The 19,129-nt window shown below is 45.7% G+C and overlaps 1 protein-coding gene across 1 annotated transcript in view; it reads right to left on the bottom strand.

The window, feature by feature from the left end:
- LOC138471860 (ficolin-2-like) overlaps positions 1-19,129 on the bottom strand; it is a 450,860-nt gene that overhangs the window by 283,145 nt on the left and 148,586 nt on the right. Inside the window, exons 4-5 of the mRNA XM_069609719.1 lie at positions 14,906-14,959; positions 6,330-6,365 (exon numbers count right to left, since the gene is read on the bottom strand). Coding sequence (XP_069465820.1) covers positions 6,330-6,365; positions 14,906-14,959 — 90 coding nt within the window. The remainder of the gene's footprint in view (positions 1-6,329; positions 6,366-14,905; positions 14,960-19,129) is intronic.

Genomic DNA, 19,129 nt, shown 5'->3' on the forward strand with positions numbered 1-19,129 from the left:
AAAAGGTTAATATCCAATTGTCAGTCTAACTATAAGGGCTACATAGGTAACCTACCACTTAGCAGCCAATAGCAGGAGGAGATAGGTTTCTGGGAGCTGATCCAATTCTGTGAGGTCAGCCTGCAGTGTGATTACAAAGCTGGCTTGCAAGCCAGCCCCGGGGGAGACGGCGCCTGAACTCGCGATGCACACGATGCTCTGTGTGTTTTTTTTCTTTTTTGCTGCCCAGAAATAAATGCAGTTTGAAACATGCTGCTGCCTGCTTGGGACTCTGTTGCATTTCTGGGGGCCATATGGGAGGTGTTGGGGTCTCCCATAGATGGTGAGGGTATGGCTGCTGGCCCCCACTGCCCTGGTGGGGGTCCAGCTTCTCCCCAACAACAATGTTGCCGCCTTTGTCGGCTTCCTTGATGATGATGCTGGGGTTCTTCTCAAGTTGGTTCAGTGCTCGGATTACTTCTGTGTTCTGGCTTCTGTTCCTGGTTTTACTTGTGGAATCATCTAGTTTGTGCAGGTCACGTCTGTCCATTTTATGATGAATGAAAATAGCGTTATCGTCCTGGTGGTTTGGAGTGAACTTGGATTTTCTTTTTAGTTCAGGGATGTTCATGCTCTGTTCCACAATGTCCAGGTACTGTACGATGTCTCGTTTTTAGTGTATAGGATTATCGTTTCGGTTTTATAGGTTAACAAGGAGGCGCTTGTGTTTCAGGTTTTCTAAGATGACATCACTGATAGGTGGTTTGTTCGTCATTGCTGTTTGTCAGGGTATTTATCTAGCAAAGAATTTTGTAAGTTTCAATTTTCAAGCGTATTCATAGAGGTCAATGTGCGCTGATGTTAGGTTTGCTAAGTGCAAAAGGTGCAAAAGGCAAACGTTTGTTAAGCATTCTTTCCTCGAGGGTGGAGAGTTCATATTTAGATAGGTTTAATACCAGGCTTAGAGGTGTAGTTCCCTCTGTTGTAACTGAGATTGTGATCTTGTGAGTCTTAGTGCTCCTTTGGCTTCTGAGTTCTGCTTCCTGGACCATCCTCTCATGCCTCGGGTCCTCCTCTGCACATTTAGAGGGTCTTGAAAGCATATCTGTTTGGTATTTTGATTGCGATTTACTGCATCTTTTGATCTGGGCTAAAAAGGTTGATCCAGTCGTTTTGCTTGCATTGGGTGCTGGTGCCAATTCTGGTGTTGGCCTGCTGACTCTAGGAGCTGTCTGGTTTTCTAGTACGGTGTCTGACTCACTCTCGACATCCAAGCTTGATGGTGAGCTGTTTGGTGTGCTTTCCCTGGATGACCTTTTGTAATAGTCATCGAATTTAGACTGGAATGTGAATACTCTGTCATCCCAGTAGTCTCTGTCATCTGTGGAGAATTTCCTGCATCGTCTTAGTTTAACATCATCCTGGTGTTTTCTTTGGATTTCTTACATGGTTTTGTAGTTTCTGTCTTTAGCACTGGCTAGGGCATTGAGTAATTATATCTCCAGTTTGATGGTATCTATAGAAGTTGTGATTCTCTTATGTTCACGTTCTGCATGTTTGATCAGGAGTTCAAGCATAACTTTGGAGCCTGTGACTAGGTTACCTTCCCATTTCCCTGCAAGTGCTGCATCCTGAGGGTTGTTAAAGTCTGGGAAGATGATGATCATGAGTCCTCTGGGTATTTCGTCTTGCTCGAGATATGTTTGGAGGGTAAATCTCTTCCATGTTTTTTGATTTCCTTGGTGCAAAGTCTCTCCAATTTGACACATTTTTGTTGGAGATTCTCTGGTGCGTTAGGTCAAGGTGGGAATGCATGGGCGGTGGATGAGCACCCATGCCCTGACTCTCTGTTGCAGGCCCGCCTGTTGCCCTCCCAGCACACGCTCATACAGCACCACATCTTACCTTAATAGCTCCCTGGCCGACTCCCAATCGACAGCCTGGTACTTACTAGCCTAACACCTACATAAGTTATCTGTACTTTTTCCGCACAGGTTAACCAGCCAGATCCCCCACGCTGAGCTCACCGCCATCTTATATCTACACGCCCACCACACACAGTAAGGGAACATACCCACACCACACACTACTCCATTAGCCCAAACTGGCTGGGTCCTCATACCCCACTTTACTAACATACCTCTTTTCTTCCGTCCTCCTTTTCCTTGGTGATCCCCTTCATTTGACTTGCACATTTTTCCTCCCATTACTATAGCTATCTATTCAATCATGACAACATCTATTATACTGTAACAACTTGCAATTTCATGCATTGCCTCATCTATCTCATCTGATGTACATTGTGTACCTATTTTCAAATGTCACACTATCACCAACCCTCACATCCTGAACACTTTTCACCTCCATCCAAATCACATTGCTTCCCCCAACTCGGGTGTTTGATTATTACTGCAAATGTGCGCTTTACATTGTATTCTCACCAAAGACTTGAAAAAGCCCCATTTTGGGTCGAAACACGCGTCTTCTTAAGTGAAGTGACGAGATTTTTCATTTATTCTTCAATCTAAATTACACAGTCAACAATAAGATCTCTGAGCCAGCGCTCGGGTGACTCGGTTCTTACCCAAACACACTCTAAACCTCGCCAAGGTGCAAGAGCACTGTCTTTTAAGAACCCCTCACCGGCAGCGGGATTTGCTAACTTATTACATTGATCAGCACAGTGATATGCACATTCTAGTGCTCTACCCAACTCGTACTGGCACTGGACTGGTTGACCTTCTTCCTCTCTGACCGACCATCCCAGGTTCAACTGGGCCCTTTTCTCTCTTCCATCACACTCTCCACCTGCGGCATCCCTCAGGGCTCTATCCCCTCACTGTGGTTCTTCAACGTCTACCTTGCTGCTCTAGTGCATTTGATTTCCGCCTTCCCTCCTCACTGGACAACATGCAGCTCTCCTTCAAGCTTCCCTCCACTGCCTCCTCTCTCATTCCCGACTGTCTGATTGCTATTCAAGCATGGTGTGCTGCTAACGATCTCTGCTTTAATGCCAGTAAGACTGAGATCCCTCTCATTGGGACCCGAGCTCCCCCTTCCCTCTTACTCTCTGTCCCTCTACATGGGCTTCTTCCCCTCACCCTTTTATGAGGCGAAAAACCTTGGTGTCATCTTTGACTCCTCTCTCATCACATCACAGACCTTGCCAAGAAGGCCCACTTCCAGCTGCACCTCCTTAGAGGCATTCTCCCTTTCCTCACCTTCCCCCAGAAACTCAATGTCTCCAGAGCTCTGGTCCTCTCTAGACTGGACTACTGCAACACCCTCTTCCTCATTCTGTCTAAATCCTACCTTGGCCCCTTCTACTAATCCAGATTAGGACTGCAAGTCTTATCCTTGGCCTCAAGCCCAGGGCCCGCATCTCTCCAGCCCTAAACTTTCTCCACCTGCTCCCGGTTGCTGCAAGGATCAAGTTCAAGACCCTCTGCATCATCGACAATGCTTTCTGGGGCCTGGGACCCGCTACAACCAAAACACTCTCTCCCTAAATACCTCACTGCTAGAGTCTGTCAGTCTTCTAGTTCCAACTCTCTGCAGATCAGAAGCTTTTCCCAAGCAGAGAGTTGGGGTGGATCTCTCACTTCCTCAGGTGCCTCCTTCTGAATGGCCTCCCTGCTCCTCTCAGACTTGAGCCAGATCTCCTTAAGTTCCAAAGCTTCCAGTCATTACCTCTTTTGTTTTCCTTAAATAAGGAAAGCCAGTAAGGCAACAACCCTGAATGTTGGCAGGAACCATGATTGTGCCCAAAATATTTCACTTTGTGAGAGCGTTGGTAGATCAGCACTAGACCTTTTAACCATTGTGAGGGGCACCAAGCCATGTTGCCTTCTGTGGAGCAACTTTAAAAACAATATATCCTCATCCCCTTCTAAATTAACCAAAAACTCTGCAGCACCTTTCTAGAAATAAATACCTTTTTTATACTAGAATTATTGGAATCTCACCATAATATCAACCAATGCTAATCCAATATATGCCTATTGCCATCTTTGCTCCAGTTAACTCAATCTCCAAAAACCCCCTGCTGAAATGGCAGAACCTGCAACATGCATGAATGGTCTGCTAGCTATTTAGCCGATGGTAAACACAAAATCAAAGTGACTCATGCATCATTGGAAATCTCAAAAATCTCCAAACACAATTACACACATTTCAACATTCACATGAACCCCTAATAACCCTTTGCAAGATCCTGGCCTATCAGTCCACTTATTCTCCCAAATAGCCACCAGGCTTGTGGCCATCAAAGGGTGACTGGAAAGTAGAGGACAAAACCTCAATAGCGTCAAGACCGCTGCCCTTTTCCTTGGCACCTGCTACATGCTTCCCTCAGCCAAATCATCCTACTACCACTATCCTCTGCAGCACCCCCACCAAAGGATCTGGTGTCAACCTTCACACGGATCCTATTATGAATACTGAAATCACCACTCACAGCAAGGGAGCATTCTACAAAACGTTTCTACCCAGGGGAGGCCTCACCCTACATAACCTTCGAATTCACACTGTAATAATTGCTACCCTCTGGGCTACAAACTTCACTATGCAAATGGCCTCCGTTCAGGTCTCTCTGACTACCAACTCACTAGACTTCAAAAGGTGTGAAATGCTGCTGCATTTCTCATCATCAGGTAATATATAAGATTACCATATTTCCAATCAGACATGGGCCTCATTACGACCCGAGCGGTAAGTTACCGCCTGGGTCGTACCCTTACCACCATGGTGTAAACTATGTTTACACCATGGTGGATGGCGGATTTACCGCCCCATTCCAAGGTGAGTGGGGCGGTAAATCCCCATTTCCCATTTTACCCTTCCCCATTCCCATTTTTGCCCCATAGGGCATAATGGGAGTGGGGAAGGCGTTAATTACGCCACCGTAAATTACGGTGGCGTAATTAGCACCATGGTCCCTTAGCGCCATGGATTTTAACGCCTGCAAAAAGCAGGCGTTAAACTCACCATGGCGCAAAGGGACCTCGGAATCAGGCGTTAGGGGTCAGCGCCGTTTACGGCGCCGTTAACCCCTTAACGCCTGATTCGTAATGAGGCCCACAGACTTCACTGTACCCCAGTAAGGAAACAGATGCATTTCAAGATTCTCCCAATAACATGTGCATGCCTAGCTAGGGCAACACTATCCTGCATCCAACAGAACGTCAAGCTGCAAGAACCATCAAAGCCTTTGCCATATGCCAACTCCTAACCATGACACAAAATGAGCAGCACAGGCGAATATCTACTCAAGTATCCCCATCTTTGGATGCAGCTGCTGCATGCTTGTCAATTTCACCAAGGTCTTAAAGAGCCACTTCAACCCATCTCTTGGCTAGCCACCTTCCTGCCTGCAGACCACAGGCCCTCGCACATGCTCCAATTGTAGCCTCTCTTTCAGCATAGTAGGGGTTCCCCCAATAATCCTGCAGGAATTAGAGCATATGCAGGTGTCCAGTTAATATTCCCAATTGAATGATCACAGCAATACCTCAACACATACTTCAACACCTTGATACAATAGCCCAAAGTGATTTCCTACCACCTAATATACACATTTGAAACAAATGGTTGATGTATTAATAACGTGGTATTATTTTCTTATATTTTAACAACAGAAATGATCCACTGAATCAAATTAAAAAAATATTCACAATGAACAACATAACCGGATATTTTTAGGAACACAAAAGTACTGGAGAAATACACCTGTAAAATATTTTTAAAACTACATTTAAGCAAATTAGGGAAAAATAGAGATATAACTTGAATAATATATAAAATCAGCAAACATAAAAATATTAGTCTTTTTTATTGTCTCAGAAACTCAGTTTGCACGTTTCTATTCTCTGATTTCAGGTGGACTCCAGCTAAAGAAAGCCCCATACTATGTCGCAAAAGCAACTGGTCCTTTTTGTCGCAGAGCACGGGCCTGAATGCATCTAGACTTACTTGCATATGTGTTTTATACAATTGTAAATGGTTATGTTCTCTGCACCTTTGTGTTTCTAAAAAGCTCCTGTTATGTTATCCATTGTCAATACATTTTAAATTTGATGTTGGCTGTTGTAGCACATTTTGAAATATGTTTTGAGTTCGTTTTGTTATAATCTCTTCGGGAATATCAATTGGAAACCTACAAGTGTATGCTTAGCACCTGTAACATTTTCTGAGCCCACTCAATGATTTCCTGCAAAAGTTGTCATTCACAACCGTCTGAAATTCCAGATGATGTAGGACTGTCTGCATGTCTTAATTCTCATTTCATACAGAGATGCTTCTATCTTCACAGTAAAATCTGCTTATTTAATTTAAGCATAAAAGACTCTTACCAATGACACTCAGGTCACTTATTTCTCCCTTTTGACCTAAAGAAGAAACAAAACAAAGTATTAGTTCAAAGAGCCACAAAAAAAACAACGGTAGCATGCACCCCACAACATTCATCTTTTATCATAACTCCTTTTTATGTTAAGTATCTTCTTCAAATCCCAGTGATGTGCACACCACTTTAATATTTTATGCAAGCTCCTCACTGCCAGACATTTGACTTAAGGGTGTTTTAGATTTACATACCACACACCTCTCTTTCTTTAGAAAAAAATGATTTTTGATGAACATAGTTAGAGAAAACCTCCAGGCAAAAAGGTTTTGTCTGGAAATGTTCTTGCAGTACTGAACGTGTAAGGATGTCTTGGGTAAAACAAGCAACATGATGTATTGCAATATGTGTTGTATGAGGTGGTAGAAGATTAGCTTGGGGACCTTTATTTAATTAATGTACCCATCACCCAGCCACCCAGCCTGACCTAGACTTTATCCTGGACCATGGGGAGGAGGCCCCAATAAGGGTAAGAAGTATTAACGTGTTGTTACTTCATCCAGGGTCCTTAAAGACAAACACACAGGTTTAGTGTTCAACAGCCCCCCAATGCCCCAAGGTTTCCTGGTTTTACAATAATTGCAACCGGTAGCTGTTCCAGGTGGAAACGTAAACGATGAAGGCTGGTACACATTTCTTCCACCAGTTTCACTCCATCAGGAAACAGTGCAGGAATGTGGTCCATGTGAAAAATGGCAGGCCTCTACAACAAGTCCCCCTTATATCTCTGAACACGTTATCACTGTTAACTGTAACTTCTTGCCATTACAGAAATCTGATCTTCCGTCATGACTCTGCTATATTAGCAGCTCCTCAAATTGGAATCAGCCAAAATGTTTGAAATAAAATCGGCCATTCAAAAATTCCGAACAGCTGCAAAGTTTGACCAGATCACGCATTGAGTGCTGGGGGCTGCGGGGCTGTCTCCTTTACCTTGCTCACTATATTGTGTGCGGGGGTTGCGGGGTGTCCCCTGCAGGCATCCTGTAAAGAAAAAAAAAGGAGAGGTGCGGGGGTGTCCCCTCGCACCCTTGCTCACCATATTGTGAATGGGGGATGCGGGGGTGACCCAAGCAGCCGTCCCGAAAAAAAAGAAAGGACCCTGCAGCGCTGGTTCCCGATCCTGGAAGTGAAAGCGAACCAGCATTGCAGGACACAAGGTAAGTAAGGGTGTGGGCGTGTGGAAGGGGTGTGTGTTGTGGGGGTTTGTGTGGGGGCCAAGTTGTAAATCTTCAGGGGAGAAAAGACCAAAGATTATTTCGGAAAAATAATCTTCTGTCTTTTCTCCCTCAAACATTTGGATCGCAGGCTTTCAAGCCCGATCTCTCAAACTGACTCCTCTAGCATTACAACACTTCCCAACCTCTTGGTAAGGCTAATCTTCAATAGGGCCCTCACCAATGTCCACAACCCGCTCTGACATCACCTCTTTTGAATATGCACTATTGAACTCCTCGATTCTACTCTTCTCACTGTTCCGACCCTCTATCGAGCCCCAGGCTCTCTCAACTCCTTCTCTGACCTAAACTATCTCCTTGCGTAACTTCCCACCAATATCGCCATTGTCATGCTGGTTGATTTGACCAATTCCAAGTCCTCTTCAGCCACCCACCTTGAACTTAATTCCATTCTATCTGACCATTTCCTTTACTCCCTTTGTGACCAGTCTACCCACTCTGGGGGGAGCTATCTTGACCAAGTCTTCTTCTCAACTGTTCTCCCTTCCTCTCTCCATGTATCCCTCTCCTAATCACGCTATTGTTTATCTTCTCAGTTCCACCACTCTCTACTCATCCACTCCCCTCTTAGATGACCAAGAGAAAAATCAAGAAGGACGCCCTTTCCCTTTACCTTGATGAGGTCAGTACTTCTCTTCTATCTCTCTCCCCTATTCAAGCCTTTTCCATCAACCATGTTTTTTCTTACTTTCACTATGCACTTAATACTCCCTTTGACCAACACTATCCTGCAGGCACATTCACACCTTCCTGTGCCCTTACTTAGCCTAGGATAACATCTGAGATCCAGACCCTCAAAACAAACGTGCCATGAGCTCCAAACCTGGGACAAATCCTGGAAACCCATCCTACTCCTAGCATTCACAAATTCCCTTGCTATTCTCTCCTCTGCACTGAACTGTGCGAAATCCTCCTTCTGAAACCTAATCTCTTCCCTTAGTAATCACCCATGCAAACATTCCTCTACCCTCCAAGCTTTGCGGTTGTCTCCCAAGCCAATATCTACTGCATCCCACTTCTCTGCAATACATTTCCTCTAAAATCTCTAAAATGTATGACACTCTCACAGCCTCCATCTCCCTTCCAGCGCATCCTCCTTTTGTCCACCACCTCATCCCTATTTTTTCTACTTTCAAAGACTTCTCCTACCTCTCTCCTGCCAAATGATCACCCATACGTCTCAGTGCCAATCCATCTTAGGCTCTGATCGGTGCATTTGCTCTTCAAATGGACAAAGACTTAGTCCCAATCACCTGCCATCATGTCGTTGAGCTCCTTAACCTCTCTCTCTCACTGCATTGGTCTCTGCCCTTTGTCCTTCAAACCTCTTGCTCCTATTGAAGGAACCATCTGCCGACCCAAACATCCCAGCAAACAAGTGCCTGGTTGCTCTTCAACCCATTATCCATAGGTCTTGAACCAGATCACCAAATACCTTGATGATAATGGCTTTGGAGATCCACTTCAATCTAGTCACCATAGTAAGCACTCCATCAAGACTGCAGTTATGCATGTCTCCAAATTTCTCCCTAATGCTCCCCACTGCAAAATCTATTCTACACTCACCCTTTAGGCCCTCTCTGCCATTGTTGAGAGTGTCAAACCCCTCCTGTCTCCTCCTCAGGCTCTATGGTTTCGCAAGTCTACTGTAGCCTAGATTGCCTCTTACCTGGAAAGTCTCTGCTTTAAAATCTCCCTGAAACTCGCAAACCCCTGACTTCTGACCCTACCGCTTTCCCTGTCAGTGTCACTAAGCATCCATTCTTGGTCCTGTGCTCTTCACTCTCTATACATCTGCTCCAGGTAGATGTATTGCTTCCTTTGGCTTTCACTACAGTGTCTTTGCAGACCACACTCAAATCTTATCATCCTTTCCTTCCTCCACCAGAGCCATTTTGGAACATATTACTACTGTGTCACTACAATATGTCACAGGATAGGCTCTCTGCTGCCTCATGCTGAAGTATTAATAAAATGGAGGCCAGCCTTTTCCTGGCTTAAAACACCATCCATTCCCTGCTCTCTCCTATCTCCTGACCTTCTTGCGTCATTGCCCAATCTCACAACCTTGCCGCCCTCTTTGTTAGTGACCTCTGACTGTGCAGGCTTCGTCACTGCCTCTGTTGCTTGTTTTAATCTCCTCAACATTTGGAAGAATCATCCACATCTTACTCACCTCTCGACAGAAATAGTCATCTCCAACTCATTATTATTATTATTATTACTATGTTATTTAATGAGTATGGACCTAGCTTCGGGAAGCAAAGGAGCTAGGGGGAACAACATAGTGAGGGAAGCAGAGAAAAAGGGAGCAATTGCTAATAACAGGGGAGGAAACCGTGGGGATCTGATTGCCATGTCTCAGGTAGGGTATTGTGGGGAGTGGAGGGTGTGTGTGGACCTAGTTGTTAGGGAGGAGTCATTCCTTGAAGTGGAGGTCTTGAGCTTCGTCCTGAACAGTAGAACTGAGGCTGTGAGTCTGATGTTGACGGGGATTTCAAGTTTGTACATGCCTCTACTTTTAGTAGATCGTAGGCCTCCAGAGATGCTGAGAGGTTAGGGTTTCCAAAGTGCTCTTCTCCTATTAGAAGCATCTATGAGCTACTGTCTTGAGGTGCCTGTGCACCAGATCTAATTTTGCATTATGGTTTATATCCTGCCCAAAAGCAGACATGGGAGAGAAAGCAATGCTCCATATTATTTCACTTTGCTGATCAGTGAAAACAGTGATTCCTGGATGGGGGGGCATGCCTGCAGGTGCAGCGGCATGTCTGCGGCTCAGAGTGCTTCCCTCCCTAACTGACACTCCAGTCTCTGTTTGTTGATAGTGGAGGCAGAGGAGATAAGTACAAAAACCCATGTGCGTGTTTGTGAGTGTGTGTGTGTTTGTGAGTGTGTGTGTAGGTGTCACTGGCGTAACGGGGACACCGCAACCCCTGCGGTGCAGGGGCTCCTGCCAGCACATGTTCTGGAGGGGCCCCACTTTGTTAAAAAAAATATATATTTTTTCAAATTTAAAAAAAAATCTTTTTGAATTCACTCATAACGAAATTATTTCTGTAACAGAAATAATTTCTTTATGAAGATAGTCTTTTCAAACAGAAACTGGGCCTCATTACGAGGTAAGTGGTAAGGGATTACTGGCACCGGTAAGGACACCGGTGCCGGTAATCCCTTACCACCCTATTCCGAGGTCCCATAGCGGGTCCCTTCCTTAACGCCTGGTCTGACCAGGTGTTAAGAATGGGACCCGTTAAGGGACTTCGGAGCCAATAATGGTGCCGCAAATTGCGGTACCGTTATTAGCTCCATCCCCATTCCCATTGAGCCCTATGGGGGCTCGAATGTGACTGGGGAATGGTTCTAGGAATGGGGACTTACCGGGTCTTCCAAGGTTGGAATGACCCGGTAAGTCCCTATTTCGGGAACCCGGACCCGGAATGCGGTAAGGGGGTAGCCATGGTGCTAATAGCTATGGGAATGGAAAACTACTATTTACCGGTGCCTGACTTTCTGGGCCGCCGGGGCACAGGGAAGTCAAGCGCCAGTAAATCATTCCGAGACCAACGGCCATCCACCGGTAGCACTGGCAGGGTTACCGCCGGACTCGGAATGAAGCCCAATTTCTTTTTGAAGTAATAGGGCTCCCCTCAATCTCATGACGTGTGCATTTGTGAGTGTATTTTGAAAGGGTGTACACTTAAAAGTGTAGGTGGCTGCCTCTTTTAGTGTATGGTTAAAGGGTGCACCCAAATGTATGGTTGGCTGGCTGTGCGTGTTGGCGTGTACAGTGAAAGGGTGCACACTTAAATGTATGGGTGGGTGTCTGGATGTGTGTGCCTCTATGGTGAACGGGTGCACACTTAAATGTACGGGCGGCTGCTTGGGAGTGCCTGCATGGTAAAAGGGTGCACACCTAAATGTATGGATGGCTGCATGGGTGTGCCTGTATGGTGAAAGAGTACCCACTTAAATGTATGGATGGCTGGGTGTGCATGTGTGTATATGGTGAAAGGTGTGTGTGCTTGTGTTCAGGGGCGCAACAAAACCTACATTTCGGGGGCTAATCCTTCAAATGAAGGGAGAGGCGCTAACTTCATGGGCGATGGGGGAGGGGCAAACTGATTTGTGTGGGGGTATCTAACTTCTTTATGCATTTTAATGAGACTATTCTAGTGCAGCTTCAATGTTACATGCAGTTAACTCTTTCTTTTAAGTCTAAAAGCACCCGCTTATGGACTGCTGTGAGAATGAGCAGTCTCCTGTTCCTTCTCTACCCTTCCAATCACTCCCCTGGCATGCAAGTACTAAACCCACATCACAATTTAAATTGCCTAAAAAATGTGGCATTTGAATGCTGGTACTAACAGTGAAATGCTTTAAGTTAGTAATTGCTCGGCCCTTGTTAACAAAGAAACCCAGGTGACGTTTAACATCTGTGTCCTGTTCTGTCCGGCAACTGCTCTGAAGTTCAGCCAGGTTGAAACAACATAGCCCAAAATTTCAGGAGGGTCTGCGGGGAGTGCTGAAGCCCTGTCAACTCAATGGTGTTATGACACTACTTGTGTTTAATGCCGTGATTACTTAATGGTAATCGTCATTACTCCTAGCCCTATTCCTCTTCGTCCCTGTACTTGTGTATGAGGCAGTACTTGTGTACGACTTAGCTACCTGTAATCTTCATTACTCCTACTCCTACTCTTCATCATCCCAGTACTTACCAATGAGGCAAGGAGCCTCCTGGACCGTTGGTTTGCCCCGTGAAGCCCTGCTTCTGTGCTGAAGCTCCGAATGTGCCTCGACTAGAGAAGACCTGCAAAGTACGACTCCTTCTCTTGCTTGGTGGGACCAATCAACCCAAGACAGGCTCATCTGCACATCCTCTCAGAGCTGGCTAAACTTCTATTACTGCTGCAGGAACCAAGTGCCAGAGAGAGGAATACCGGAATCGAGTGAGTGTTTTTAAATTGGGCCCGAGGTCCAGGAAGATCCTCTGGACTCCCAGGAAGCAGGACTGACCAAACCTGAGCCACCTCAACTGAGTGCTGGACCCCAGATGCGAGGAAAGTTCAGAGTGGTATCCGAGAACTGCGGTGGTGCTATTTGCGAGAGAAGCGAGGAGCTGAAACCGCGAAGTGCCACTAATCTGAAGTTTGCCCATTGCTGCTGCTGACCTTCCATTCGTAGTGCAGGAGCCCTCAAATGTCCTCCCTCTTGTCCCCATGACTGAGGCCCAGGAACACCACGATCTGCAGACCTACACAGGAACAGAAGCCAGCTGGAACTACTTTCTTCTAACCAAAGGTACTGTAAACAAAGGGGTTGCTTACCTCTTGTCATGTAGCCATGTAGGAGTCTCAGGAGGATAGCACAGGGGCAATGTGCTTGCCTTGGAAGCAAGATGACACAGAGCAACACTGGTTCGATCCCCGGGTCCGCACTTAGAAACCTCTGGGTATTAAGCACGTTATAAATAACCTATAATTTCATATCATATCATACGTAAGCTCTGGGACAAGGAAGAGGGACGTGAAGGTAATTCTGGGTCAAAGAGCTGATTTTGGCGTTTGGGCTAGGTGGTAGGAGGGAGAGGGTGGCGGCATTGTGCAATAAACCATAATGGTTGTCCATGTCCAGGCTAAGCAGACATGATATGTGGTATTAGTGACTAGAGAGGCATTTTGGTTCAGCCAGTCTAGTCATTCCTCAGTTTAGTATGACTTTTATTTAACTGTGCATTTCTGATAAAGCTGTCCTGCTAAGTGTAATTACCTGGCTAGACTGGCATTTGGGTGCTGCCAGTCTAGCCATTTCTTACTGCTGCATTGTATATTTTTCTGGGCATCTGTGATAAAATGATATGATATAAGTCATTTATAAAATGCCTGTACACAAGTGTTTCTAGGAGCGACAAGACAAGGGAGAGGGGATAGAGGGAGGACAAGACAAACAATCTTTCTATGTCTTGTGTCATTCAGGTCGTGTAAGTGCGAGAAAGAGAAATGCAAGGGGAAAGGGAGGGGGAAGTGCAAGGAAGAGAGGAGGGGAAAACAGTGCAGTAATGCTCTGAGTAAGTGCAGCCAGGGCAGTGCGGCTCTGGGTAATGCAAGGAGAACAAGGGACTGTAGGGTTACAGTTACAGCCCATGAGTGCATGGTAGGCCCGGAGGCAGTGCAAGGGTGACTGGTCAAGAAAGAGCCTGGATTCAGCGAGACTCTGAGGGTAGCCAAGCAACCAGTCAGTACAGCAGACAGGTAGGCCAGGTTGGTCAGCAGGGAGGGAGAGAGAGAAAGAGGAGGAGAGGAAAGTTTTTCTGTGTGGTCACATCCTTTCTCTGACACACTCTCTCCCTCCAATAGGCGTTCACCACCCCTAACTACGTCCTGATGACAGTTCGGACCCTTCATCTGTGAACATTTCCACTCAGTGAAGGCTGAATACATCCCGAACCAGAAACACCTATAAAAATGTGTCGACCACAATGACATGCTACCAGTCTGACTGTAGTATTTGAAATCCACATTATATATATGTTACTAACCCTCACTTACCAAACTGTGATGTAATAACAGTTTTGTATTTATTACTATTAATTTTTTGTTCTTTTTGCAAGCCAAACAAGGCTTATATGTGATCTTTCAATTTCGTTGTTTTTTTCTTGCTGTGAACTCACCATCACTATATGTATGTCTGAATAAATCTAATTGTATTTTTTGTGACCCTTAATAGCTAGCAACCACAAACTAGCTTTTCTGCTTTTTGCTAACAATTTACCTCCAAACTAATAATGAGTCCTTTTGTATAAAGATAATGCAGCTCCCCCAAGCAGAGGTTATAGCTACCAGCACCCCAGGGCTCTCTTCAGGGCGCTATTCGTTTTTTTAAACATTGGTTTTATTTGACTTGAGTAAGAAGAGATACATCACAAAAAAGCTACATTTTAACCAAGAGCTGCGGCTACAAACTCAAAGTGAAAAACCTCCTCAGGAGAAAATAGTAAAACGAAGCTCTTCATTTATCAATAATTGCCTGAAGTCAGTTCTGCAGACTCAAAAGGGAGTCCATGTTTATCTTTCTCTCTGATCAAAAACATCAACAGCACAGTCCATAAACCAATCATACTCCATAGCACTGCTCGGTACCCTCTAGGCTCCTGAGCACAGGCTTTGGGCACCTGGAGCCAGCAGCACCCTGGAGAGATCTCAGCTCTGCTTGGGATCATAACTAGATTCATGCAGTGCTTTTCCAAGACAGAAATAGGGATCTGAACCAATCTTGAGGTTCTTACCTTTGGATCCTTTAACCCCTTCTGTCCCTGGAATGGCACCCTCACCAGGTACTCCTGTTAAAAAAATGTACACAATAATGAGATGATCTGTTTGTCAGAGGTTGGTGTTTCTAAGCATTACATGCGAGCAGAAAAATACGTGAGAGGACTGAAGGTATTTTTTATTTGGGTGATAATTACTTGAGTTTGAACAAAACGTCCATTAAAGGAATATAATCGTCAGCATTTTCAAAAAGAAATAGCACAGTGAGTTCATGCCCCAGCTTTTACTCTCAGCAGTCCACAGTTGTTAAATCGCATAACAAAATCTGTTATTTACACGGTAATATTATTTATCTCTCTGCCCTGTTCGCATCGTCTTCCATGTTGCCGACTGTAGTGTCTGGGTTCACAGGTATCACAGGTAGGATGCGGTTAGCACGCCGGAGGCAGTACGTATGAAAGTAGATGAAGCCTTATTAGGTTACAGGGTATAAAGTATGATGGAGGGAGAGAGGTCAGGTAAACGCATCCTCCAAGCTATGACTCCATCCTGAATGTCCCAACTGGCATCCCTGGCACACTGAGGGAACTCGGGGTTCCAGTACTGCTAACATTCCATGGGTCTGCATTGCGTACAGCAATACAAGCAGCACACTACACATCCCCCATCCTTATGAAGCTACAGGAAGGGGAAACACACACTCAGACACACCATAGAGGATCCCATACACAAAACACCCAACTAAACTCTTAATACACATTATCACCTTGGCTACCACCAAAGCGTATGCAACACACTGCATGTATAACATCCATAACCCACCAAGGAAACATACCACGCTATATCCGGGACAGCCACCCCTGAATCCCAAAGCTGCCGCCTTCGAGCACAAACCATTCAACACTACATCCACAAACATCTCAGCGTACTCACTTTTCACCCCAGCCTGCCACACAGGGTATCGTGCACGCCCAAGCGCGTTCTCATCCATCTAAAAATAACCATAACTAACCTGAATCTGTATCCGTATCTACAATAAAGCCAGAACCTCACACACCACCACACTCTCAGACTAGGATCCGGCCCCAAGCAACACCAACTCCAAAAAAGACTTTCACCATGACGGAACACCTTAACACCTGACGCCAACCACCACAGATGATAGAACCGCACCTCCCCTAAAGACGGACATAAAAGTAAGGAATAGAAAGGAAAGCCACAAACACAGCACAAAGAAACAGACGTTGCTGCTAGCGAAACAAAACACCATCAAAGACGCACAGGCACAGGTTAATTACTCATGTGTAACTGCGTTGAAAATATGGAATTATGGCATGCAGAGAATTCTAGCGCTTTAATATAATCATACATTCCGCCCAAGAGCGCTTGAATGCATTATAAGGCTCACTGACCAATAATCGCCATGACACACTCCAAAGATACGAATGGCTCACGTATGCACACAGCTGCAGAACACGAATTATGAAGTATAATAACAGGCACATAGACACATCACATTCATTCATCACATACAAATGGCAGCCAGCAACCTGAACATAAATGAGGACATTCACATTATGCAAATATATTATCGCACATGTGGGGTGGGACACAGCACATTTCAACAGCTGCAAATATATGCAAAATAATGCAATCCGAGTTGCCGGCCAGCAGTGTTGATCAGACACCGCTGACAGAGAAATGAAACGTTATTCGGGCTGACATGAATTGCTTGAAAATAACATTTCCAGATTTTCAATTATTTAAATCGCATTATCACAAAACACTGCCCCACACAAGCACAGCACAACTCCTTAACAGGACGGTTTTTTTTAGATATTTCAACTGATTGCCCTAATATTAGCACCTGTTGTTTCTCATTTAGTTAACATTTTCCTGAAAATGTCCCTTCTCCAAGTATTTGTATTTTTAATATATCTCATTAAACTAGACATTGCATGTAGCAATATATATATATAATGAAGCTCTCCATATAAGTCCCAGCAGCCAGGCTGCAATACAAAATCCCCCAAAAATGTGCCATCCGGAAAAACAAACCGAAATGGCATTCTTTCTTCCTTTAAACATCTCCTTCAACACAAACGCCCGCGAAACTACACTGCAAAAATCAAGTATGCGAGGCGAGCACATTTAAACGCAGCGCTGCTCCGGCTATATAAAACATGAAGCTCCCTAAGCATTTCTCGCTCTTTTCACTGTGGAATTTCACGGGATACAGCACCTTGTGGTTTCAAGCATCCGTATGACCCTAGCCCCACTGTCAGCAACATCCGACTCAAAAACCCATACAAAACGAAGAACACACACAGTGCGGACCCTTTCCTCTCTGCTGGGATGCACGTAGAACGTGCTCACAGCCAAGCACACAATCATAACCTAATATGGGCCTTTCCTCAACACGCGATGATCACACAGAATCCAATATGCGTCCTGGCCTCCAATGGCCGCATGTCCACTGACATCCCTGGAACACTGAGGGAACTCGGGGTTCCATTACTGCTAGCATTCCATGGGCTTGTATTGCACACAGCATTACAAGCAGCCCGTTAAGGTGGCAGCTTTGTGCAATAACACAATCTTGTCTGACGGGGGCTCCGGTAGAGCCAACCTGTCACTGACCCGCATTCATGCATCCCACGACATGGTTACATCACTGCCTGCCAATCCAGGACCTGCCCTTGCCCTCCTGTCAGTCTCAGACCCAGACAGACGTTGATCCAATAATTCCCACACCTTAGAACTGGCCATGATGACTAGTCCAAACACACTTCGCTTTTCACTTTGGAAACAGAACACCTACTCGTATATTATTAACCACGACTCACATCGTGCCACCTGAAGCAATCGGAAGCTACCACAATGCCTTAATGCTGGACCAGGGATGATGACAGTGAGCAGCCCCAGACCTCGTGGTCCGACCTCAATGTTGCAGGGGGCCTGCTATGGACATCCAGCAGGCCCCATGGTACTACAGACATCAGCACCATCTGGAGTGTGGGCAGAGCGAGCCACGCCCCTGACCCTGTGGACCTCTGCCACTGTACTGGCACGAGGGTCCCACGCATCAGGGCATGCAGGCCTGTGCTTCCACGTGTAGGCCTGCAGGGCTACATAAATGAGACACAGACTCAGTGAAAAGATGCCTCTGGATTGGCTTCGTCCTAAACATGGGTAGAGTGTTGACAGAAAGTCAGGTTTAAGGGATAATTAGGCATGGCACATGGTAACCTTTCTGCCATCCTGCTTATCTTTCAGAGCTGCGTTTGCTCCTGGCGGCCAAGTGAGTGGCGTCTGTCGCCTAAATCTAGTGGCACTCTGCTGAAACCCAGGAGCAGGTGAAAGGAAACAACTTGGTCAAAGGTTTCTACATATACACACATGTAACAATCGCTGACAAAGCCAACATTATGTTTTTGTTTTAAAGTGATGAACTTTAGAGTTTTGAGTATGAAGATATCTCCATGCGTATGTCAGGAAATATGGTCACTGTACTTATGCTCTTAGCAGCCAAGGACAGACTGGACAATCACCTTGGAGCAGAACTGCAAAAATGTTAATACACCTTGACACTCACTCCTCAAAGATTTGCCATACTTCTAATAGCACAGTGCCAGCATCTCCCAGCAAGAGTGACATCTTTGAATGGGAGAATGGCCATAATTCGAAGAAGAGTTACTACTGTGTTAATGGCACATTACTTAAGCAATAGAATCCGAGCGGCGGGGGCATTACCAACTCAGGTAATGCCCTGGGGCCCATAGGTAAGGCCCAAAGCGAATGCTGTGGTATTTCGGACAGAAAAAAAACGACCAAGAAAATGGCCGCCGACATGGAAAGGGAAAACGGAGTCCATTTTCCCTTTCCATGGCAGCCATCAGGAGCGTCCGCTCCCGAAAAAGCATCAAAGGCCGTGGAATCCTGACGGTGCTATTCCCAGCCGGGTAGGGACCTGGCGAGAGCCAATCCGAATGCTTGTTGCATTCAGATTGTCTCTCGCTGGGTACTAATAACACATAGAGTACCAGGCTCCTCCATGACCAGTCTCCCCTGCTACAGCAATTAAGTGCACTGCCTCCGGGCCTACCGTGCACTTAATTGCTGTAACTGTTACCCTACAGTCCCCAGCCTCCTTGCACTTACCCAGAGCCGCTCTGCCCTGGCTGCACGTACTCAGAGCAATGCCGCTCTGATTGCACTTCCCCCTTCCCTCTTCGTAGCAC

This window comes from Ambystoma mexicanum, chromosome 8 (assembly GCF_040938575.1).
Source record: "Ambystoma mexicanum isolate Mex_15411 chromosome 8, UKY_AmexF1_1, whole genome shotgun sequence".
NCBI lineage: Eukaryota > Metazoa > Chordata > Amphibia > Caudata > Ambystomatidae > Ambystoma > Ambystoma mexicanum.